The 25504-nt window shown below is 41.0% G+C and overlaps 1 protein-coding gene across 1 annotated transcript; it reads left to right on the forward strand.

Moving 5' to 3' along the window:
- Window positions 1–761: 761 nt before the first annotated feature.
- Window positions 762–25041, forward strand: lingo1a (leucine rich repeat and Ig domain containing 1a). The gene is made up of 2 exons (XM_028430956.1): window positions 762–876; window positions 21354–25041. Exon 2 carries the CDS (start codon window positions 21366–21368, stop codon window positions 23211–23213), a length of 1848 nt encoding a protein of 615 aa, XP_028286757.1. The 5' UTR covers window positions 762–876; window positions 21354–21365; the 3' UTR covers window positions 23214–25041.
- Window positions 25042–25504: the final 463 nt, after the last annotated feature.

Genomic DNA, 25504 nt, shown 5'->3' on the forward strand with positions numbered 1-25504 from the left:
TCTTTATTTGCCAGCAGCTTGTCGTTGAAACATTTTCACCTTGCCAGTGTAACGTGAGCTATTTTGTTGCCCTCAGAGTGATTTTGTGTTCTGTTTTTGAAATGTGTGTGTGTGGCGCATGTTTGCGCGTCAACGTTTGTGTGCGCGCAAACAGGGGAAGGCTGAAATGTGGGCAGACGAATCTAGATAGATAAGGTTCAAATAAATAAACCAGCAAATGAGCAGGCTGTATGCATACGGTGACCAAACACATTATAGACAAACACGACACACACACCCACACAGACTTATACACACACAGACAGACAGTTCTACCACACACACACACACTTGAGTAGGACACCGGGCAGAGTGCGTTCCGCCGATCATCTCCGTCCCTCCCTCCAGCGAGCGGATTGCCTGAGCCACTGACGACAGCCAGTCACACAGTGCTGCTGAGTGTGTGAGGCTGTGGAGAGACTGCATCAAGTAGCCGTGCGCTTGCATCGAGAGCGCTGCGTGGGAGTTGTTCTCTCTCTCTCTACCTGCCATTTGCATTCCTTCTTTATTCTCAACCTCGGACGACTTCGGGCGCACAAGGAGTCCCATTACCAAGGGAGGATCGCGTCGTATGTGCGCGTCTGTGTGTGAGTGTGGTGCCTGCTTTTAACTGGTGCTGTTGTCTCGCTGGTTCCGTTGTGGAGAAACTCATTGGAAACCCGCAAGAAACGTCTTTCTGGTGCCTGCTCAGCCCTTCTTTTTTTTTGGTTTGTTTGAAAGCTGTCTTTCAAGGCGATGGACTTGAGATAGTGCGTCTCAATTTGAGTGTTGGTGGCTGGGAGTTGCCGTTGGGGAGAAATGCGAAAGGATGCTTGGAAGCAGTGAAGGCTACAGCAGGTGAGTATCCGGCCGAGAAAGCAAAAAAAAAAAAAAATAAAGAGGGGGGGGATTCTTTTAACGCAGATACATTTCAGCGTTTGCGCGTATATGTCAATGCGGTTTAATGTGGGCTGAGGCCAAGATTTTGGAGAGCTGGGTATCAAGAATGCAGCTAAACCCCGATGAGGGGCTACAGCATTCATCAAATTGTGATTTTTGGCGTTCCGGTGGAGACATCAGTTTTTTTTTATTATAGGGGCTTTCTTGAAAGTCCTCGGAGCTCATTCTAATGTCAGATAGTCAGAATTTGTCCGCGATGTTGAGGGGAAGAATCGGTTGACAGGACAGAAATGCAAACGGGGACTTGAGTGTGGTTAGGCGCGTCCTCTGCAGGTATAAAAACATAATCCACTCATATTCCAAATTAATTTATAGATTTATTATCAGTGCACATTTTTCAGTGTGTAATGTTATTTCTTGGGCGTTTGTGTGTGTGTGTGTGTGCTTGTCTGTGAGGAGGGAGGCTTAAAGCATTAATCAAATTTAATTGTCCCGCGAATGTGTGTGTGTGTGTGTGTGTGTGTGACAGAGAGAGTCGCAGAATATGGTGTGTGTGTGTGTGCGCGCGTGCGCGGCTAAGGGAGTGAATTGCAAAATATTATCTTAATCTAGCCTTTATGTGGCCACGTATGGGCTCTGCTCAGATAACATTTCTCATTGTGTGGAAGTGTGAGGCAGTCGTGATCTTCCCCGTATGCCATTTTATTCATCTGCAAAGATGGCTATCTGTTAAATGGGCAGCGTATAAAAGCAAGCAAGCCTTCTGCAGCACTGTAGTCATGCATTTTTTTTGTTTTTTAAATCCTCAGAAACGTCTTGGGACTTTTTGTTTTCAACAGTCATGGAATCTATATATAGCCTCAACTGTGATACAGGACACAAGATGAAACTTGTGCGTTTATGGTGCCACACTCTGTCTGTTGTTTGTTATTCAAGGCAGCATTTGCAGGGAATATATATGACAGTGGCTTCTGAATGTCTTCCCCTCCTTTTATTGTGCAGCACTGCCTCTGATAATATTCTATATTTAATGTATATAATACACACAGAAAGTGTTGCAGCAGAGTATCAGAAGGCTGTGTGATGCTGTGCCTTGCGGACATTCATAAAGTGCTGTAGCTCTATTGGTTATAAATAGCCGGAGGGAGCGGACAGCCAGATAGAACAGGAGCAGCCCCCATCGCTTGAACAGCAGCAGCAGCAGCCAGCAGCCTCTCTTGCTTTATCTGGGAGCAACATCCAAGATGATAGATAACTGATACACTTTGAGATATCACACAGACACACGGGCAAGGGTGTGGCACAGGGGGCATCACAGGTGCATTATAGCCTCTCCTGAGTTCTTTTGTTTGAAAATGATGCAGCTTTGTGACCCTATCACACTAAGTGTTTTTCTTTAATCCACTCTATAGCTTGTTAATTTCACTTGCAGGCTTAAAATCCTATTTTGGTCTTTGGTTTTACCGCTGATTTCTTTGATGATTGGGACACTGCTGATTCAATCATGGCTGCTTTGCAGCAGTTAAGAGGCTGCTGAAGTGCGTGATCCTCTTTGTCCAGACACCCCGCCTGCCTTCATTAAACAAATGTGCGGCCGCTGACCTTGGCTATCTACAGCCGTCAATAGGATTCACCTCTGTGCCCTGCAGTATAGGCTGCAGGGTGCAAATGCCCCCCCCCCCCTCCCTCCTGTCCTACAACATTATGCTGCTGTTGACATACTGTATTGAATTACAACACGTTGATCAATGTTTGCAATAAGCTAAACCCCTGCATAGTGACCGATATAATACAGAGTATCAGATATCACAGGAAAGTCATGCTCATCATAACAGCATTATATTTCTGTAAAGAATGGTTGTTATGTTGGTACGTTTGTAATTTAATATCATGCAGAGAAAATGGAATAGCAAACCAATATGATCAGACTTAAGAGTATGTGTGCAGCATTAATCATTCATAGAAGAAATCAGCATCAACATAGCTTTGACAGCAGACCGCGGCAGAGGAGCAGTTGAGACAGAGTGGGTGGTGGTGGGGGTGTTGGTGTGGACTGTGATGTTAGTGCATGATGACTTATTACAGGCTTGCCTTCTCAGAGCACACTAAATGACCAATGGTGTTAGTGAGCAGGCTAATGCTGGCCTATGACGTGTTCGCATGTTTCCTGGAGACACTCATCCTGGGTGTAAAGCTGACACCTACTGCATTGACAAGGTGTTTATTAGCTCCCAGTTGTGAGGCCATGATACCTACATAACATTATGATGACAGTGTGCAGAGGGATTTCACATGGGACAGCAATTATGTTGTTTTTTTTTTTTTTTAACACCAAGCAGCCATTCTACTTGATGGCACTGTCTTGATACAGTGATGCCTGAGGCTGCATGGCATTTTTATAAAAGGCCTGCGGTGGGGATCATAGTAGCTGTTTGATGGGAGGAATGGAGGGGGAGGGAGGATCTTGTTCACAAGTCACCGTTGTCCTTGGTGGATGTTGTTTGGAATAGATAAGGATGAAAAACATCCGCAAGAGTTGTCAAAAACTCATCAACATTTTTGCTCTTTCTTTCACACTTTCAGCAGTGCAAACCCTTTCAGAGGAAGTTATTTTTCACATGATGAGAAAGTACCCCACATGAAGCAGCTCCTCTGTAGTCCCAACAGCTATTTATTTCATATGTTTCCCCTAAGATTAGCTTGTTAAAACTGTATGAAACACCATGTGAATGCAGCAGCTGGTTGTCTGCACCATTGTCTTCTGATGTGTTGCACCATGTCCCACAAAATGTGGTCTTTTTCTGTGAATACACGCTCCGCTTACCTTTATGGTGTGTCATTTTCGAAATCAGTTTTGTAATTATGATTGCAATTCCTTTAATCCCATGACGCTGGGCACACTATCGTAATTATTGTATAGACTAATCCAGAATTTACATAGAACTGGTAACCTTGCTTGCTCCACATAGGAGGCACTGTTCACAAAGCTGATAATATGCACTAATAGACCGTGTTCTGTGGTTGACACCTTGTGATGTAGTGGCTGCAGAAAAAAGAAGTGAAGAACCAGACAGTTTATTAATAAAACTATATTAGTATTTGAATTAATGTGAATTCCTGTGAAATGTCACTGCAGTGTAGAGCCTTGTTAGAGGCATGCCTAAATGCCATGCATGCACATTAGCCTGTAGGGTCCATTCAAACTTAAAGGATTCATGATAGAAAAACTCATACATGTGCAGCTAATTCTGCTCTACTTCACAGTGCGGAGGAAAAATGACTTCAGAGAATGTCTGCTTTCAGAGCACACTTTCACCTTGTGTGAATAATCCCAGGTTAGGTCCATGAGGAAAAGCAGAATGGCTGCATGTTTTTAAATGGCAACAGCAAGAAGAAGCTGCTTTTTTTATGGCTATGCATGGTGTAGAAGTCTAACTGTGGCCTAATTATAGATCCACACAGATCTTATTCTAATAATGCTCGTCCATTTAGGGTTTTCACCATAATCATGGCTGGGCTTTGACAACATCATGATATAAACCATTCAGAGGCCTGTGGAGAATGCACTCATCATTAGAAAAAGGTGCTGATTATGGGCGAGGTTATGGGTCAAGGGTTGTGAAGGTCTTATTGTGCTTACAAAAGCTCCTTGTAAACCCTCTGGAGAGGACATTGGTATTCACTGTATAGGGACTAATGAGAGCCTATATGCTGCCACCACTGTTACCGGGAAGACTTAAACACCCATCTCGTTGATGACTATGTGAATGTCACTTTGCTGAGCTGCTAGTGGGCTGTAAAATATAGACAGTTGATGGCTTTAAAATGGCAGCTTTGGGAAGAAGGCTGGAACTGAACACCTGTGGAAAAGTTAGCCACACCAGGCCAAAACATGCACGGTAATTGGAGTCTTTTACAGCATGGTGTATATTTAAATGTGTCTTGTCTACGAGATGATCGTGTATAGGCCTGACACAAAAACACATGAGAACCACAGCACCAAAAGTGTTTTTAGACGGTGTGAATTCCATATCTATTGGTCCTTACAATGTCTTCTCTCCCTTTCCAACTGTAGACAATGATTATTATTATTGTCCCATTTGATATTTGCACATACATTTATAACTGGAGCCTGAATAAATTGGTTTGCAGTGGCGATGATTAGTATTGTGCGGCAAAATTACAATATGTCGCATCTATTCTGCTGAAAAGCATCTATTCAAACAGTGCTATTCAGCGGGTGCCTGGAAACACAATTGTGGGACAACAGCAGCACCACTTACGCAGCCACACTTGAATGAAGCGTATGATATTTTCTGTAAGTGGGAACAAGATTTGTGTTGGTGCCCCACCTCGCTGGAGTAATAGTTGTTAAAATACCCTGTTGAGATTCATAGTTCATGGGGTTCGGTGTTTAGTTGTGACATGAGCACTCTCCACTCTCTTTGCACTGTCTAGTAGGCTTACTAATAATATACTTAGAAGTGGAGTTGTCATTTACACCTAGCACGTTGCAGTAGCTTAAAACATATGAACTTATAATAATTTTTTTTAGTCATATGAGTACAAGATTTGGGTTTATGTAAGTAAATATTGAGGAAGTAGACCATGTCTGTTATGTTGCTGTTACATGGCATTCAGGAAGTTCTATTAAGGTCCAATGATCCCATTAAGAGTTCATGAAGAACACTGATACCAGTGTTCAGTGCTGCCAAAGTATAGAAAGGCTGTCCTGCTTGATACTTTGATTAAAGTGTTTTCAAATAAATCAAAAATTTTAATGTACTCCAGACCTATTATCCCCTCCTTTCGTCACATCAGTAGTGGCTTTTTATCCATTGACAGTATGTTCGCATTCATCATGTGATTCAAGACAACAGGGGCTTGCTTTGAGGTATAAAGGGGCAGAGGCTTTTAGTTCCCTAAAAGCTCACTTTCTCTATCACTGCTGTTCTCCCTCCATCTCACTTTCTCTCGGTTTAACTTCACCTAAAAGCTCGCGCTCTCTCTCTTCCTCTCTCTCTCTCTGTCTGTCTGTCTGGTCTCTCTCTTTCTCCCTCCCACACCCTAGCTTTCTTTCACCCACACGCTGTCAACGCAGAGAGCGAGGGAGAGAGAGAGAGAGAGAGAGAGAGAGGTATGACAGAACATTGTAACAAAGAACTGCTAATACTGTTGATGGATGAGAGCGAAAGTGCAGGGAGGAAACAAGAGGTCAGATTTCAGGTTATCGACCAGACTGAGTGGCATGAAGAGATGTTAGTTTGCTAGACATGAAGAAGCAGCAGCAATAATCCCACCAACAGTTCAGCCTGAAATAGAGCAGCCTCACATCTTGTAGAAATGCTTTGACTTTTGCTGATTCTCTGCATGTGTTTAACCAACCTTTGTAATCATTTTATGATAATTAAATACTTGATGCACATGATTTTAAGCACCTGGTTCTGTTGACATGTTGAATATAAACTTGTCTGGTAATATTCTGGCTTTTAAACACTTATGTCCATTTTAAACAATGTAGAACCTGTTGCCCTTTTGTCATGATGTCTAAATTATGTCAACAAGGTATAGATACAGAATGAATCAAGGATGCAACTGATGAGTGACTTTCTTCCCCAAGCACGACCATTTGCTTAAAGATCTTCAAAAAACAATGACAAACCTGAAGTCAGCAGCTTCCAGAGCTAATATGATGTGTCAAAATTGCTTATTTAGTCTGACCAGCAGCCAACAACTCATGGTGTTGAATTTATAATGATGTGAAAACAACCAAGAAAAAGTAAACAACTCTCAGACTTCTGAATCCATCTCCAGGAAATATGCAGTATGATCATTGATCCTTTCATCACACTGTAATGATTGAATGTAGCTGAACATTTAACATTATTATATTTCTTAATATTGGCACTATGTTTTTTCCTCCTAACATTCTGCATTGAAAGGACAGAGTAGGAAATGATATGATGATATGGCATGCTACACAGGCTCTGTGAGATGATGTTTAGATTAAACCTGTATGAAGGCAATTTCACATGAAATAGCGTTCAGAGGAGCTGTGGTGGTGACATGTTGATTTCATTTGAAATATGTGGTTTGTTCGATGGAAACAGCACTGTATATAGACAGGAGCTATTATGCAGAAAGACAAGATGGAGATGCTTTTGTAAGTGTTTCAGCTTTCATTCAGGAAAACAGGATGCAGGGTTAAGGGTAGGACAGCTTTACCAATGGATGTGTGTGTTTTTAATCCACTCTAAAAGCAAAATAAAGTTACAACTTTGGGTTTGACAAGTCGAAGTTGATTGATTGCTCATGCATTACTGCTGCACAGACATATTTTAACTTGCTCTGAATTTGAGGAAAGGGACAAGTGAGGGCGGTATAACCGTCAGAATGGTGGTGGTGGTGGTGGTAGTGAGCGAGTGGGTGGAGGAACGGGAGGGGGAGACTGATGAAAGAGCCAGGCTGCGATCAAAGACGAGAAAATGAAATGGCATTTGACCTTGTTGGATGCTTGTGTGTGACACGCTGCCACAGAAGTGCAAAGTAGTTTGGGAACCTGTGGGAATCAGGAGGGTAGAGGGATCAGGCCTGAGGAGCGCTGATGTGGGGCCAGAGGATGGCCCAGGCAATTTAACCCCTCCATCTCATAAAGTGACACAGCAAGGGACTTTTAAAAGGTGCAAAAGTGGGCAAAAGTTATTATGATGACAAAATGAGCCAATCTCAGATAAAAAAAAATGTTCAGTGAAACATGATGCAGTGTGACTCACTGTACATCACATTATTATATTAAGTAATGACATCTATAAATTGGTGAAGCTGGTGTTATGCCCTAAAAAAGAAACCTCAGGAGTAATCTGCCTCCATAATACAACCCCTTCTCACCCTGGTGCTGAACCTGTGCTAGATATGCAAATGTCAAATAAATAATTCCACACCTTTGCATTTCCTTGTGCTTGCTTCTGCCATGTTGGCAAGAATGAGTAAAACAGCAGCATGTTTGTTGTGTTTGTTTCAGCTGGTCCATCAGCCTCCGATGCCAGGCTGAGTATGGATAATAGCCCATCGTGAGCAACATGTTTTTCAGGGTTTTTTTTTTTTTTCCCAGCGACTGTAAACAGCTATAGTTGTTTCTTTGATTCTCAATCAGTTTATCAATTTTTCATTTGTCGATGAATTATTTAGTCTGTAAAACATCCGAAAATGAGGCCGTCACAGTTTTCGCAGGTTTTGTTAAGACAATAGGAGACTAGCAGCAGATCCATGTATTAAAAAAAGCCGAATGTTTGATACGTTGCTGAAACAATTCATTGATTATTCATTTCAGTTCTAAATGCAACATTAAAGAATTATTAAACATTTGCAATGCAAATTTGGTTTTATGGCTCTCAGGTAGGAGGGTGCTTGTTTGTTAAGCCAACACTCCTGTTACCTCATCCCTGGGCCATCTCTATAAATAAGAATGTGTTTAATAATCCAGACTTAACCAGTAACGGTTTTAAGTATGAGGGAGAATATTCAGCACAGTTTTGAGCCCTGCTGCTTCATATCTCTTCTGTAAATGTCATACAAGTTACTTTGCAACAAGGATAACATGACAGGACTACAAAGATGAAATTCTTAAAATGTGTGTCCATGAGCATATCATCTGCCTGTCAGCATGCTTCAACAAGGGAACTGCTCTTTGGGAGGAAACAAAGGAAAAAAGACAGTCATTCTTGTTAATTAAGGCGTGAGTGGCAGAACGGATCTCACTTCCGAGCACTTGCAGATTGAGGCAGGATGGGCTTTGATATGACGTGCACTCGGAGAGATATTAATCCACACACGTCACACTGTGTGAGCGCTGAAACCATTTGGGCAGAATGATGTTAAAGAAGTTAAAGGGAATAATGCATTTTTTTGGTACTTTTTCTAACTTGTGGACAAGTGTTGACACAGGATTTGCAGTATCTATGCCTACCCTGAAGCCAGCTGGTATTACTATACAGGGTCACCTTGTCATTGATCCATGTGTAGCATGTGAAATACCTAGATTGTCTTTCTAAAAGTGAGATTCTGCTCCTTCTAGTACCCTTAGGATTAGGAGAGCTATAGAGATGTGATTCTTTTCACTATCTTTATGACCTCCTCTCCTACTGCAGGGAACCAAAGATAGAGAATGAGAGGATACAAGGACAGCTTAGACGAATAATTTTGCCTTTAATTGCTTGAACCTCCCATGAGTGCTATTGCTTAAGTACTCCAAAACTGTTGTTGTTTTCCTCCACATAATCTTTGATTATATGAAGGTCAGCATTTTTCTCTAAGCTTCTTATGAGAGAATTTGGAGCAGGTGGATTGCTTGGAGAGATGAGACAATGCCCCCCTATGATGTAGTCGGGACTCAGAGTGAAGTGCCCCCCCCCCTTTTCCATCCACTGCAGTTACTTCATGAACTGTCTCCCAAGCCCATCAGAACCATCTTACATAGGATAGTCTTTGTTTTTTTGGTTTTTTTTTTCCATTCTGCTTAGACCTCATTTCCCAGTCTATATCAATAGCGTCATTATGTGGGGTTTTATCTGGCTAATTAAGGCTCCATCTTTCTGGGCGATCTCTCAGAGGACATGGATTAAGCTCCCCTATCTCTGCACTGAAGCCGTGGTGGGGTCGGCCAGGCCTGCTCCACTCTCGGTTAATTGTGGAGGGGGGAGAAGGAAGCATTGACATGTTATGGCTTTTCATGAGAAACTGTACTTAGAAAATTGAATAAATAATGTAAGTTGAATGCAGAGCATTTATTGATATACTGTGATGCACAGGTGAAGCAGTGCTCACTCTGGGCCAACATATCAATTTATCCTGCTTAAAATGTCCCGAATTAATTGTGTCATACCTTATATATATATTCAGCATATATATATATATATATATATATATATATATATATATATATATATATATATATATATATATATATATATATATATGCCAGCTACAGCACAAATACAGTAAAGTATGTTCACTGCCTTGTCTAAGCAGTGTTAATTTTGTTGACGAATCATTTTCGTCATAGTTTTCGTTAACGACCTTTTTTTGCTGATAAAAATGAGACGATAACTAAATAAAAACTAACGCACGGTGCCAAAAACGAAGACGAAATGTATTGACACTTTCGTCAACGAATAAAAACGAGACGAAATTATTGATGGAGACGAGATCCAATCAGAGCAAATTTTGTTTGTGGAAGGGAGGGACGAATCAAGAGACGGCGGCAGAGAGCCAATCAGAAGTGATCTCTCTGCGTAAGGACGTTACCCCGCGATGCTGGAAGAAGGCGTCCTCATGCATGGTAACACAACACAGGAGAAGAACACACACACGGACACGTTTGATGTCAAGACAAACAGGACGGTTCAAACCGTGCAGAGTGACTATCAGCGGTAAAAACACAACAAACGTGAAGCGACGTTTGCAGACGAGTCATCTTAACTTCCGTTCATACACGTGACAAAATCTATAAATGAAGACACCGCTGCTGATGGTTTTACAGCATGCGCACTGTTTCTAAGTTGTCACTGAAGTGTTTTGCTGTAGTTATGGAGGATTCATGAAGAAGGTCATGACTGAACAGTGTATTCAGGGAGAGCAGCTCACTGTTCATTGTTCTTTTGTGAAAAGGTCATAGCAATTAAATAAAGAGGTGTTTGTTTCAAATAACGTTAAAGCTGTGCCTGTTTTATTGCACAATAAAACCTTAATTATTTCATGAAAAAATATATATCATAGAATTTTAGTCGACTAAATCCACAGCAGATTTAGTCGACTAAAATTCTTTGATATTTAGTCGACTAAAACTAGACTAAAAGTTAAAAAATGTTGATGACTAAAACGTGACTAAAATCAAATGACATTTTAGTCACAAGACTAAAATAAAAACTAAATCAGAAATTGCTGCTAAAATTAACACTGTGTCTAAGTCACACAGCCTATTTTTATCAGCAGAAATCCATTTAAATCAATGACCTACCAGACCGTAGCCTTTGGACAATTCATTTACAATCAGTCTGCATCACTCAACAGGCTCCATTTTGTTTGCATAGATAATCAGGTGATTCATCTAAGGTGGGGTCACTGTTTGCCAGTGCAAGAACAGTACTTTATGAATTTTAAATGCTTTGTTGTTTTGGGTCCACTCTCATTATATTTTAGTGCTGGAAGTCAACAGATGAAAGTCTGGGTCAACACTCATTAGAACATCAGCCAGAATAACCCTGCGCCTGTATAAACAGACAGTGAAAGGACAGACCTCAGTGATACACTGCAGACCTGTCACTAATTGTTTGCAAGGTTAAATCTACCTTTTGACTTTTCCCACGTTGCAGTGGAGAAGCAGAGAGAGAGAGAGAGTGGGGGAGGAAAAATAAAACACCTTTTGTTTTTTTGTTTATTGTGGCGCATAAACACAATCTGCCTGAGAGCTTCGGCTGAGTCGTGCTCTTCTTATAATGCACCTCTGGTTTTTGATAAAGCACTTGTGAGACAGTGTTTTTGTCTGAGCCCTTGCCATTGGAGGAGATAAATCCTAAGTGAGTAAACTGAAGTGACTTTGCACAGGCAGTTTATACAAGAGTCTGTACGTTCAAGAGCCATAAATCATCACTGTGTGTGGTTTTAAAAAAAATAAAGACCTTATTTTTTTGTTTTTAATAAATAGTTTCAAGTTCAAATTGTGCATGGAATCTCGTGCACTGTCACCTTGCTGAAAGTGTGGTTACAATAGGTTTCATTCTAATTCCATGAAATACTGTCCTTCCTGTCTCTGAGTTAGGTTCACCTTCATGGTCGCCCTACAAAAACAAGCATTTGAAAGAACTATGCCATTTTAAAAAATGAGAAAAACGGCTCAAGGTTGAGGCTGTGCTTTTACTTCTTCTTCTTCTTTTTTTCTTTGAATCGTGCTGAAAACATGATAGTGGCAGGGAAAGAAGTGCCTCATACAGAAGTGGGAGGAAAGTCTTGGGAGACAGATGCCATGATTGTAGCTTTAATCTGTTCAATGCCACTGAGTTTGTGCTTGAATAGGAATGGCTGTTTCAGGACTGCATTATTCGACATCCTTGCAATTGATATTAGACATCTCCTCTCTTATTCATGAGGGCAAAGAAGATTCTTGACATTGCCAGCTTCAAGTGAATATACTAAGAAAATGAACCAAGGAAAATCTGAGGGTGTGTCAACCTAGACTGCAACACGATGATGACAACACTAAAGTAAACTTTCTTTGACGTAGTGTATCCGGGGGCACGGTGTGCACCGATCCAATACTGACATCTATATACTAGCCTCGATGCAGACTAAATAGGTGTTGGATATTGGATAAGGGCTAATCCACGGGGCCGATCTATTCATCTGGATTATTTATTCATCTACATTATCTATTCCCTTCAATTGTTTGTTTTTGCAACATGTCATGCAAGTGCAAGATAGCAGCACCTGCAGCATGCTGATAGACTTGACTCACAAAGAGGCATGTTCTTGGAGGTATTTAACGCTCAATATGCCAACAAGTTTGACAGCTAGTTGCCATGTCTGCAAAAGCAATGGTATTGGATTAGTATTGGGTTTCAGCCGAAATGCAAAAGTCAGGTATACGACGGCAGCAACCACTGATGGATTATTGCTTTTTTTACATTGTCCCATTTGTAACAAGCTTCTCCAACATTTTGCCAAGGTACACTATTGATATGATCACAGGAGGGCGCACATCAGTCCAGAAAAACATTTTTTATTCATTTTTAAGATAAGACCTTAAATAACTTAACAAATCCAACATTACCTATTAGTGCGATATCTGGTCATAAATACATGTAATGTTTGTTTATTGTGTTTGTTTTGCACTCTGGCCACCATCTTCACTGTCATGGGAAACTGTGCATCAGGTGGAAACACCTTGGTTACTCTTCTTGAACGCGGCATATTCATTTTCAAGCTGACAAGCGTTTCTTGGTAATTACTTGCAGTAAATAAATCCTTGACACAATAATGAATGTTACACACAATGGCTGCATTGTTGGAGCTCCCCTTTGCTGCTGTTTTGTCTGTAATCTATGCTGCTCTGTACAGTGTGCAACAGCCGTATTCTCTAACGTTCTTATCCCAGTACATTAGTGTGGCATTTTCTGCATCAGGGTCAACACTCACTATCAGCTAATTACAGCTCATTTCCCTTTAAAAGGCCTCACTGTGAGCTGCAGGCCCTGCTAAGCAAAGGGGACATTTTCTTCACCGCACTGGGAAGAAAAGCCTTTAGATGCCAGTCACAATTAAAGTCAATATGGCCCTGAGCCTCTCCACACTGTGCCCATCACACTTCCAAGCAGCCGATAAGTTATAGCCTAAATTATTCATTATGAAACGAAGGCATGCTTCCATGTTGACTCCCTTAATTGAGGAGCCACTGCAGCTTGCAGTGTAGTTGCTGCTATTAAAGCTACATCCTACAGACATATATGGAGGAGTTGATAGAGTCTTTCTTCCATAAGCCAGAATAAGAGCTTGCCCAAAAAACAAATTACCCGACATACACACACACGCACGTACACACACACTCAGGACAACAGGCAAATCCACTCACTACATCTATGAGAAAAAATGTATTCACTTACAAATTGAGTTAGAAGAGTAATATGTTCAGCCGCCTTCGCAAATCCCTCATTTATCCTCCCTCCACCCTTGAATTAATTTGTGGAGATATTCAGCAGAATTCTTATGTCGAATTTCACAATTTTAACAGCTTCACCTTTCAAATGATGCTTCTCCCACCCATAGCTCTACTGGAGGACTGTTTTTATTTGCATAAGTCCTGTCATTCTTAAATTAAATCTGACACTATGTCTAGGCGAATGCTTATGTGCACTTGCATAGATATAGGTAAGGGCTTGATTCAGCTGCATAATATTAATGCATCGTGATTAATTCTTTGTAAAAAATGTGGATTATTCTAATAAGTTTGGATGTTCCTTCAGGGTAGCCAATTGGAATTCACACAACACAGCATTCTTTTATTTTATTTTATTGATTATGCATGCTAAAAAAATAACGAACATTGAACACTGAGGTGGCTGCTGGCTTCCATTTTAAGATGTCGTTCAGTTTGAGTCTCAGCTGTCTCTGAAGGAAAATTGGATTTAAGCAGCATTTGCAAAGGAAAGCTGCCTGGTGGAGGTGAGGAAGAGATGGGTGATTACATAAGTAAATGTTTTCATGGCTGCTCATCAAAGGAGCGGCGAGGGGAAACCTGTTTATTTGCTTAAGCTCCTTTGATTTTTTTTTTTTACACAATAGCGTGTGAAATCATTACAATCATAATGGTGAGACGTCAGAGCTTCTGCTTAATCGGAAGCAGAATTCTCTGTGTTTGATGGAAACACACAGAATGACAGTATTAGTTCACAAAAGACAGAATCTAGGACACGCTAATAGTTACGTAATAAAATCTGCCCCCTTATTAACCAATTATTTGACTGTGTTCTGTGTATTAATCACATTGTTTATGTAGCAACACGAGTTGTCATAGAGAGCAGAGGCTGTGATCTGAAAATTCTATGAAATTATATGACGAGAGCTGCTTAGTTTAGAAACACAAAAATCGGCATATTCTCTTTGGCCCATTGCTTGAAACAGACTTTCAAAAAGCATCTCATGGGGCCTTGTTAGTGCTGGCGTCTCAGCCTTCCAAACTAAACAAAATAGAACAGGCCAGGTTCAGCCTACACGCCTTAAACACTCATCCCACATCAGTATCCAGTATAAAATATAAAAGCCTGCGACCTTCAGCAGCTATTATTTCTCCTGCATTCATTGTCACGGCTGCAGTTTCAGTTTGGCCTCTGCAGGGCTGAAGGTTGGCATCTCCTGCGGCGTTGGGAGAGGACTCCCTCTTGACATAATTGCCTCAAGTCTTGAAGGCTCTGTCAGCAAGTTGTCCCCGCCCACCAAAAAAACAAGATCAGGCCTCGGCACAGCATTAACGGACAAGACAACATACAGACAAATTTCATAGTGTCTGAGTGTGTGAGAGGGACCTTTTTCTGTCAGCCTTTGTGGAAAAAGGGAACAGCTATTCCAACAGCTCTCTCTGGGGGAGCTCAATCTTTCACAAGTTCTTTGTTACTCTCTGTGCCTGAAGACTCCGAGTATACTGCAGATTCTCTGACAAATGCATCACGCTCTATACACTCAGTGCATGAAATCTTTACTCTTATTTCATTAAGCTTTTGTACATAGTTTTATCATTTTACTCTCACAATACAGTCCCAGATTACAGACACATTCTGCACATCATGTTGTCATTATTACTTCAACTTTAGTTCTAAGCAGCATGCTAACAATCTTAACAAACACCGTTTTCCTTTAGCACTCTTCCATGTTCACACTTTGTATTTATAGCGCATCATATGTTTTCCAATCCAACATGACGTTGTGCATTAGCAGGCAATGACAACATATGTGTGGCTAACACTATAGTTATTGTAGTTTTCAGTCATTATAGCTAAATTAACCTAATAAAAATGCCTTTATTGTGTTTAGGCTTTTTTCAGTTAAAGTATATATGGGAACAGCACACTTGATGTGATTATATTGGCATGTTAATGTTTCTGTATTATAGTAGAAACACATCTTACACAGACTTTAGAACCTCACATGTAATGTTGATGTGCTTTGCAGACTTCACACAATCAAACACAATAACGAAGATCACTGCTAGCATCAGCAGTAACATTGATGGACCTGAAAGGCATTTTGAAAAAAACTGAATCAAGGCTACATCAATGTAGGATGAATTGGCTGCTTTTAGAGTTTAGGAGGCAAATCTATATAAAACTCATAATGTGATATTGCTGCTTACATGTTGTGTTTTCTCAGACAAAGGCTGCATTGCAGTTAAGTGATATAACTATGAGCTTACTGGACAAAAAGAACTGTGAGTGTGTCACTCTTCATTGCTTTGATATTCAAACTGTTAATGAGTTCTTACGACTTTCTGTAGCTCTTTAAAATATGTAGTGTTGTATGTGTCTGTGTATATTGTTACTGTCAATCTAGCACAGCTTTGATTATGGTATGATTTCTAAATTTTGTGTTATTCCTCTAAATACAGCTACTGGCAGGCTTCTGTTTTTTTTTTTTTTTTCATGTTTTGGACGCTGTGAAAGAAGTGTGGGCTCTCATTAGTGAGTGCTGATCGGAGTCCTTCCAAAATCCTGGACCCACTTTATAAAAGCCTGACATTCTGGAGGCTGTTCCTCTTTGAAAACATATCTCCTTTAGAACAAAAAAAAATGAATGGTGATTCTCTGTACAGAGCTGGGGAGATGGGGCTAATTAGCTTATTAATGATGGAGCATCACTTGAGGACACACACTCCCACACTTAGACATCAACACCCAACCACATCTGTAAAAGGAAAAATAAAAAAATAGAGAGGGCCCAAATTAAGAGCCTGGGTGAGCTTGGGTGTAGTGAAACATGACATTCAAAGTTTTAATAGCTGCAGTCATTAGACTATTGATCTCTGCACACTCAGTCACACATTTGGCAATATAGGACTTTTCTTATTGTTAACAATTAGTTTTCATTCAAAAGCCTTAACAAGCCAATACAACTACATTAAGCTAAAGTGATAACAACTATATAACCAACATATTTGCAGTCATTTATATTGACAAATGACATTACCACACACATCCGTCAATGAGGGTACTGCCTAGTTCAATACAGTTCGGGGAGTCGATGTCTGTAGTACAGTGAGGCTAACCGTCATTATTGAGTGATCTCCTGACTCATCAATGAATCAATTATTTAGCCTTTTAAATGTTTAAAAGAATGACGAAAATGTGTTCCTGATAAGGTCCAGAGTTATTTTTTTTTAATCTGTTGCATGCATCTGCTCAAATTGTCATGAAACAACAAATCCCCACATTGTCTTTGTAGACCTATAAACATGGGTGGATGTCAGGATTTCTTGATCAGTTGTATCACACCAGAGCCAGGAATTTCAGACCAACCTTTTCAGGCACATTTTGCAAATGAACTTTCAGCTATCCAAGTTAAACCCAAGGCGCTCGATAAGAGGGTTAATTAGAAATGGGCGTCTTTTGAAATGCTCTTGTTCCTGTGTGATGCAATAAGACATCAGTGACCAGAGCATCTGCCTTAAAAACGACCCCATCGGGAGGTGAAGTTCAGGAGGGACATGTCGACAGGTTTCATAGCAAGGTTTTGTCAGGACAACAGCTGGCCACTGTTGGAATTCTGCACCTAGTTGCACTGACCAGCTTCTTCCCCTGGATTAGGGCTTTGCTGTCCATCTGTCGGGCGTCGGCTTACATTTAAGCCCTGCCATTTCACAGGTCCAGATCCAGCCAGCAATCCCAGCAGGCAGCTTAGTTTCTCAATGACAGAGGGGTAACCTTTCTCTAGAAATTCAGCTAGGCCACACTGTAGTAGTGTGAAAGTGATCTTACTTGGAGAGCTAAAGGTCAGAGGCTCTTGGTTAAGATGGATTTATCCAAAGTGCAGGTGTCAATATACATGTCCTCTGTTATAACTTCAATTGTTAGCGTTGGAACCCACCAGCATCTTAAGAAGTACCATTTTTATCAGTGTAGACATACAAATTCATATTTATACTATGATAGATAAAGCCTGATATTGCTACCACTAAAATGCATGCACTCCCTCTATAGATGCTTATACAATTATTCCAGGCCGGATGACTCAAAGTCATGCTGATAGTACAGTAAATAAAATTCCACTGCCGGCCTTTCAGGATTATCCTGGCAGCTGAGTAAGCAGTTTGGAGAAGAATGGGCTTTAAAGGATTTTAACACTTTGTGCTGCAGATAACGTCAGCATCATCTCGTGGATTTCCCTGAAGCTTACAGGTGTTTAACAATGGCATTTAACAAGGCTCAGGAGTGATGTCGTGTGACAGGTAAACAAAAGCTTTGGGCGACTGTTAAGTCTTAACAATGCCTCTACCTGCTTATGTTTGATTGTGCTCATTGAGAAGGGTTTAATGGTGACAGGCAGCCTCATTAGATTTAGAGGAGTGATAGCAGGTTGTATGTAAAAGCCACATGAACGGAAAACAGTCAACAACTTAGAGCAAGTCAAGGACTTAAACCTTTCTAACTACACAAAACCAAAATATTGTTAACCTTCTACAAGAGCTCCTAAAACAGGATTATAGTGCGTAAATGGTGAGTAAATCTTTTGTTAAGGTACTACTGTAGTTTGTTTGCAAGTCTTGAATATTATCTTCCATCTGCCTGCTACTGCATCTTGTGTAAACAGCTCTTGATGGCGTTTACAAAGGACATTTTGATTATTAGAGTTAGTAATGAGTTTCAGAATGATTTTAAATTAAGTCCCAGAACAAAACAAAATGTAGTCAATAATGTCGATGGCAGCAGCTTGAACTTGAAGTGTGCCCAGTTATAGAAAGGGAGCAGCAAAACCTTTACCTGTCTGTTTAATTATGATGGCGCATCCATTTGGCTACTCTGATGCACCCTCCATTGTAATGAGAGCACAGGGCACCATCCACATCCAATATGAAGCAACATCTTTTAAATCCCACTGGATGCTAGCACAAAGGCATTAATCTCACCATTCATTGATCTAGTTATTACTGGTCTTGGACCAGTGGGTTCTCATTTATTGAGCACCGTTGTCTTATTCCCTTCAACATATTCATTCTTCGGAGAAGCACGCCCCCCCTCTCACTTCACCTCAATTAATGTAATTCTCTGGGAGCTCACTGGAGTGCTGATTGGAATGAAGAACTGCATTCAGACTAGATGCCTGTGAGGGAATGATAACACCCGATCATTAACAAAACAGAGCTGCAAGTGTTTACCCGCGGATGGCATTCTTCATCTTAATGTGTCCCTGTCTGTCCATGTTTCCCCCACATGTTTACTGCTGAAGCCACGTGCCATAAATGACCGATCTAGTCTGTCATAAATAAAAAAACATGGGCACATATTTAGAACAAATGCCTATCTTACATAAAAAAATGAGATGTATTATGATTCAGTAATTAAGCAGTAATTTTTTCCCGGTATAGAGTGGCAGGGCTTGTCTAATGGCTTCACTAACATGCTGAAGATGCAGTCATGGAGCTTTACCAACGAGGGATTATGATTTGATTATTTTCCTGATTGGGTTTCACTGTCAATGATAATAGAGTTGGACATAATAGCATCTCATTGACTTATATCCAAAGTGTGGTGACCACATGATGGAGTTTGACACATGGAGCTGAGCCTGGGATAAGGCTACTTCTTCTTCTTCTTCCTCTTAGGTGTGGCCACCCCTCTATCTCACAGCACCCAGCATCGACTTGATCAATGTGAGTTAAGGGGAAACTAAGAATGATTACATATGGCTGGAGGGAGCAGGCTCTAGTGTGGATCTCTAATCTCAGACAAACTCTCATCTCGGCCTGTTTTGACATCACTTGATTACAGATGGTATCATCAAATCCCCAATCTGAACTTTGACCTCGGAGGGTATAAAATGAAATTGAGCAAAGTAAATCTAACCCATAAAATCCCCGTTTTTTTATGATGAGCCTGATGTCCAGTTGTCTGTTGGGTCACTGGGGAAAAAGTTATTAGCAATACGACCACAATGGTAGTAACATGTCACCCCGTAATTAACTGTCAACCATGATTTCACAGATTTTTTTTTTTTTTGGCTTTTAGCCTACACCCTCAATCTGTCACATGTAATACGGTCCATCGAAAGTGTGTGTTATCCTTCACAGGAAGCAGCGCGATGTGACCAGTTAGAAATCGACTTTAAAGACAAACTTAGAACAAAGGATGAAACTGCATACCACTGGCAAAATCCTATGTACTGTGACAACAGCCATCACACAGAGACATGAGTCCCCCCAGAGACATGTCTTAAGATGTGTGTGGATTAGATGTGAAGGATTCTGTTTCTTGCAGATTTTTTTTTCTTGTCACTGAATTGTAATCCTAACTATTGTGCATGAATGTTGGGAATATAATGTACTTCATTAACCCCTGAATAATACCTTACTAATATTGTCTGCAAATTATACCATCATTATACATCATATTTTGTTATAAATGGTAATTCTGCAGTGATAATTTTTTTTTTATTTTTATTTTAGATACTGTATTAATCCCAGAGGGAAATTCTTTACGGCTGCTGCCAAGCAGTGTCATACAATGACTAGCAAGGCGCGCCACAGGCTAGGGTGAAGTGTCTTGCCCAAGAACACACAACAGTGACTAGGGAGGAGTTGGGATCGAACCACCAACCTTCCGGTTACTAGACAACCCTGCTATACAACCGCTGTTGTCAGTGGCGCAGTCAGGCCTTAATTGCATTGTTGGCAACAGATAGCACTGACATTAAATATGGTTTGTTTTTTGTTTCTTTGCTGTTAAACCCTGTATTTATCTCTCTGTATCCAATTCCCTGGCGCTGTATGGTCTATATTTTATCCTAAAAGATTGCGTGAGCCGACTGTCAGCCGCAGCACATACATCACGCTTGCCACCATCCATCTTTGATTGCATCCTCTTGCTACTGCTGCTCCACCCCCTACTGTTTAAACTCACACAGCAAATTCAGACTTGAAGTAGGAAGAAATGGGGAGTATAGGGTGGAGGAGGGAAAAAAAGCCTTTAAATAGCTCTAATAGTACAAACCACAGATGTGCTCAGTCTGGAACACAGCATGACTTAGATTACTGAAAAATGCTGTTAATTCCACTTGAAGCTGCGCCCCTTCACTTCATATCAAGGCGATAGCATTGACTGATTGATTGTCTGCAAGGTGTGGGTTGGAAATGATAATCAGCATCCCACAGCAGACACAAAGGCACTATACAGCAAGATAAATGTAGATTACTAGAATTTGATTTTGGAGTGAGGATCAGTACTTGGTTTTATATCACAGATAGATCTTGTAAAGGGAGCTGTGCTTTTAAAAGACCTTGGAAATCTTAGTGCAGAGTCGATGTGAAAGATGCAGAATTCAAAATTGTCAGCGCTCTCAATTATGCAAGCACATACGCTATTCCTCATAACCTTTATTCATTGTTAGTCTCTTCATGAATTTTGCATCAGGATTCATACTCCCTGTTCTGTTAGCATTTGAGTCATATGAGAATGCCGGTCGTTTGGCTGTAAGGATTGAACTATCCAGCTGCCTGCAAATACACAAAGGTTTTAAATGGTACTTAGCAGAAAAGTGCATATTGCTCACTGACATTTAACCAAACACACCTAATGTCTGTATTTTAACTTTTGTTTTTTTATGTTTTCAAATGCTGAATGCTGTCGAGTTAAAATAAACAGTGCTCTAACTAAATGTTGTGCTGTGTCTCTGTGTCTCCCCAGGTAACCGATAAGATGGCGGCCAGGGAAGCGACTGGGCACAGCTACCTGGTGGCTTGCTGGCAGCCCATCCTGATCCTGATGCTGGGCACCGTGCTGTCTGGCTCCACCACAGGCTGCCCATCCCGCTGTGAGTGCAATGTTCCAGAGCGCTCTGTGATGTGCCACCGCAAGAAGCTCATGACAGTTCCTGAGGGCATTCCCGCAGAAACGAAACTGCTGGACCTCAGCAAGAACCGCATTAGAACCATTAACCCCGACGAGTTTGCCACCTTCCCCAATCTCGAGCATCTGGAGCTCAGTGAAAACACAATCTCCACCATTGAACCCGGAGCGTTCAACAACCTTTATGGTTTGCGGACATTGGGGTTACGTAGCAACAAGCTTAAGCTGATCCAGCTTGGTGTCTTCACGGGCCTGAGTAATCTCACGCAGCTGGACATAAGTGAGAACAAGATTGTCATCCTGTTGGACTACATGTTCCAGGATTTGTACAACCTTCGGTCTTTAGAGGTGGGTGATAATGACCTGGTTTTTATCTCCCACCGGGCTTTTCATGGCCTAAGTAGCCTTGAGCACCTGAGTCTCGAGAAGTGCAACTTGTCCTCTGTGCCGACAGAGGCGTTCACCCACCTTCACAGTCTGATCACCCTCAGGCTGCGCCACCTCAACATCAATGTCATACGGGATTACTCTTTTAAACGGCTCTATCGACTCAAAGTGTTGGAAATAGCCAATTGGCCATATTTGGATACGATGACCCCAAATTGCTTGTATGGATTAAATCTCACCTCCCTGACCATTGCAAATGCCAACCTGACCACAATTCCTTATGTAGCCCTGAGGCATCTGGTTTATTTGCGCTTTCTCAATCTTTCCTACAACCCTATTCACACCATTGAGGGGAATAAGCTGCACGATCTTCTGCGTCTACAGGAGTTTCACCTGGTCGGAGGCAGACTGGCGATGATTGAGCCCTACTCTTTCCGTGGTCTAAACTACCTGAAAATTCTCAATGTATCTGGGAACTCCCTTAGCACTTTAGAGGAGTCTGCTTTCCATTCAGTTGGCAACTTGGAAACCCTTGCCTTGTATGATAATCCCCTGGCCTGTGACTGCCGGCTATTATGGGTTTTCCGACGCCGCTGGAGACTGAACTTCAACAAGCAGCAGCCCACCTGTGCCTCCCCTGAATTCGTCCAAGGTAAAGAGTTCAAAGATTTCCCGGATGTTCTTCAGCCAAACTACTTCACATGTCGCAAGTCTAGGATTAGGGATCGCAAACCCCAGCAGAAATTTGTTGATGAAGGAGCCATCGTTCATTTTGCTTGCCAAGCAGATGGAGATCCTGCTCCAGTGATAATGTGGATGTCTCCACAGAAAAAGTTTATCACCACCAAGACGATTGGAAGGCTCTCTGTGTTGCAAGACGGTACCCTTGAGGTGCGCTACGCCCAGATTCAAGATAATGGTACATATGTGTGTATAGCCAGCAACGCAGGCGGAAACGACACCTCTCTTGCTCACCTACACATTCATAGCTACTCGCCTGACTGGCCACACCAGCCCAACAAGACTTTTGCCTTCATCTCCAACCAGCCCGCAGAAACCGGTGCTAACGACACGAGATCCAACGTCCCTTTCCCGTTTGATATAAAAACGCTCATCATTGCCACCACGATGGGTTTCATCTCCTTTCTTGGTGTTGTCCTGTTTTGCCTGGTCCTGCTGTTCCTTTGGAGCAGAGGAAAAGGCAACACCAAGCACAACATTGAGATTGAGTATGTGCCACGGAAATCGGATGCTGGCATGAGCAGCAGCACAGTGGATGCTCCCCGTAAATTTAACATGAAGATGATTTAACAGAGCTGTGGAAATTATTACATTTAAACTACAAAATAAGACAAACGGAAAAGAAGACATTTTCTTTCCCTCTCTTACAAAAACCTGTGGATCCTGGTCTGTTAACATAGAGTAATATGTCCGCCCCCCCCCCCCCCACCCCCCGATTGATGGACCTTACAAGAGGGCAGTTCCTGACTTTGAAAAGTGAGAGGGAATGAAACCACACCTAGTTGTACAGGGCATCGCTGGTTCCTACAAAGGCTTGTGGGGGCATTCACTGAAGGTCAGAGTTGTCATAAGCAGTTCATATATGGATTTGTAGTGAGGAAAAATATTATCAGTAAAGAAAAGAACAACAATTAACCAGAAATTGAGGGGCAGACCATGTTTTGACCATCCCTTTTTTTTGTCTGTATTTTTTATTTTTAGTGTTTCCCTTTTTTCAACAGTTGTAATGTCAATTTATGAATGAGATTTGTATGGGTTGATGAGCACATTTATACACACGCTGATGCATTTCAAATACATCCTCATGACACTACTACACCAGTGTTAAAATTGTGAATGCTACATTATGTGCTGCATATGCTCTTTTTACTGTTCTGTGATCCATTAAACGTAAATATTTGTGTATCATATATACATATGTTGTTGGAAGAAACATGACCCACAAATGAGCAGAGATACATAGAGATCCACAATGTGGAAATACTGTGAAATAATCCCGGCAAAATACAATTTGATTGTCACAGAATGCTAATTCTTTACCAATGTGGCCCTTAATGTGACCTAAATAAACAGAACGACTGATTCAGAAGACAAATTCTTAGTGCTACACAGTCACATGATATGTAGAAAGACAACAGAACAATATTTAGTGTTGAAAAGTAGCATACATTTATTAAATGTGTCTCTTACTGTAGAGTTTTAGCTTTGAAGGAATGCTGTGACATAGTCCTTTCAGCCCAGTATCTGATATCGGTGTCACTCAGCCCACATTTTCATATGCAACCCAGACAGCAGCACCCACATGGATTGAGGGCAGAAGGAAACGTGAGATGCTGATATGATACTAACGATGGACGGAGCATCCATTCTGCAGTTTTACCATCAAAAAAATAAAAAAAGGTTGCCCCCCACCCCCACCTCCCAATGGTACCTGGATAATATAAGAGCTTCTCCCTGACCTTTAAAACTATTATGTAATGGTATTATTTTTGTGCTCAACATGATTGTGAGAAATAAAAGTTGTGGTGCTCACATTTTTTTTGATACAATGTGCTCCTCAAGCTGTAGAATATTTCTGTCATTGTTGTTTTTTTATTTAATTTTTTCATTTTTAATGAATGCTTTTTCATGACCGTGCCCCCAACAACCCTCATTAAAGCCATGGAAATATTACCTTGGATGATCATTTTACAGGTTTTGCTCCTCCACAGAAATGTGCATCGTTTGTCTGTGTGTGGAGGAGGAGAGAACTGCTGAGTATCTTCTCGCTCCCTGTTGGCGCCCTGCGTATAAATAAGCGGAGGTTTGAGCCTTACCTTTTACACAGCACACACTGCGGGACAGCTGGGCTTTGCAAACGTGTGTGTGTGTGTGAGGAATAAAGGCCAAGTTATTTATGATGGATGACATTACAGATAACGCGGTAATAGCTGAAAGTACGGACTGAATATGCAGATGGTTGGAGTGACACAGATGGTTTCACCCATGGAGCAGTCTGAAGCAGCTTTGGTGTAATCCGTTTTGTTTTGCAAAGGAAAAAAAAACACTGGATACGGCTCATGGTTCTCCCTCTTGCTGATTATGAATGCTCTCTTTGTTCAAAGTGTGGCTACTGTACCTAGCCTTTTTTTTTTTTTGGTCCCGAGTGACCCCCGGGATTCTGGTTCTTGTTTATTTTTTATTCCGTTTCTTTCTTTTTTTTATTTTGACCCTGGACTATATTGACCATGTAGTCCAAGCCAACTTTTTACAAAAAAACAAAAGATATTAAAAAAGAAATCTATGGAAAATACATTCAAATTGTTCTGTGCAATAAAGGTAATATGCAGATTTTTTTTTTTTAATTAACAAAATTTTGTTGATGTTGAATTGTTGAGAATATGGTATGTTGTATTAAACAATCTATGGACTTTTTTAAAGACGTGCTGCTTCTATTTTGATTTTAAAGACGTGTCTTGGCTGATTTTAGTTGTGGAGCAGTGACAGTAATTACTCATTTTTGTTCATTCCATTAATTATTCCATTAATTATTTCACTTAATCGTCGTCTTAACTTGCTTTTATAGCATACCAAAATAAGCA

Source organism: Parambassis ranga, chromosome 19 (genome assembly GCF_900634625.1).
Source record: "Parambassis ranga chromosome 19, fParRan2.1, whole genome shotgun sequence".
In the NCBI taxonomy this organism is placed as follows: Eukaryota; Metazoa; Chordata; class Actinopteri; family Ambassidae; genus Parambassis; species Parambassis ranga.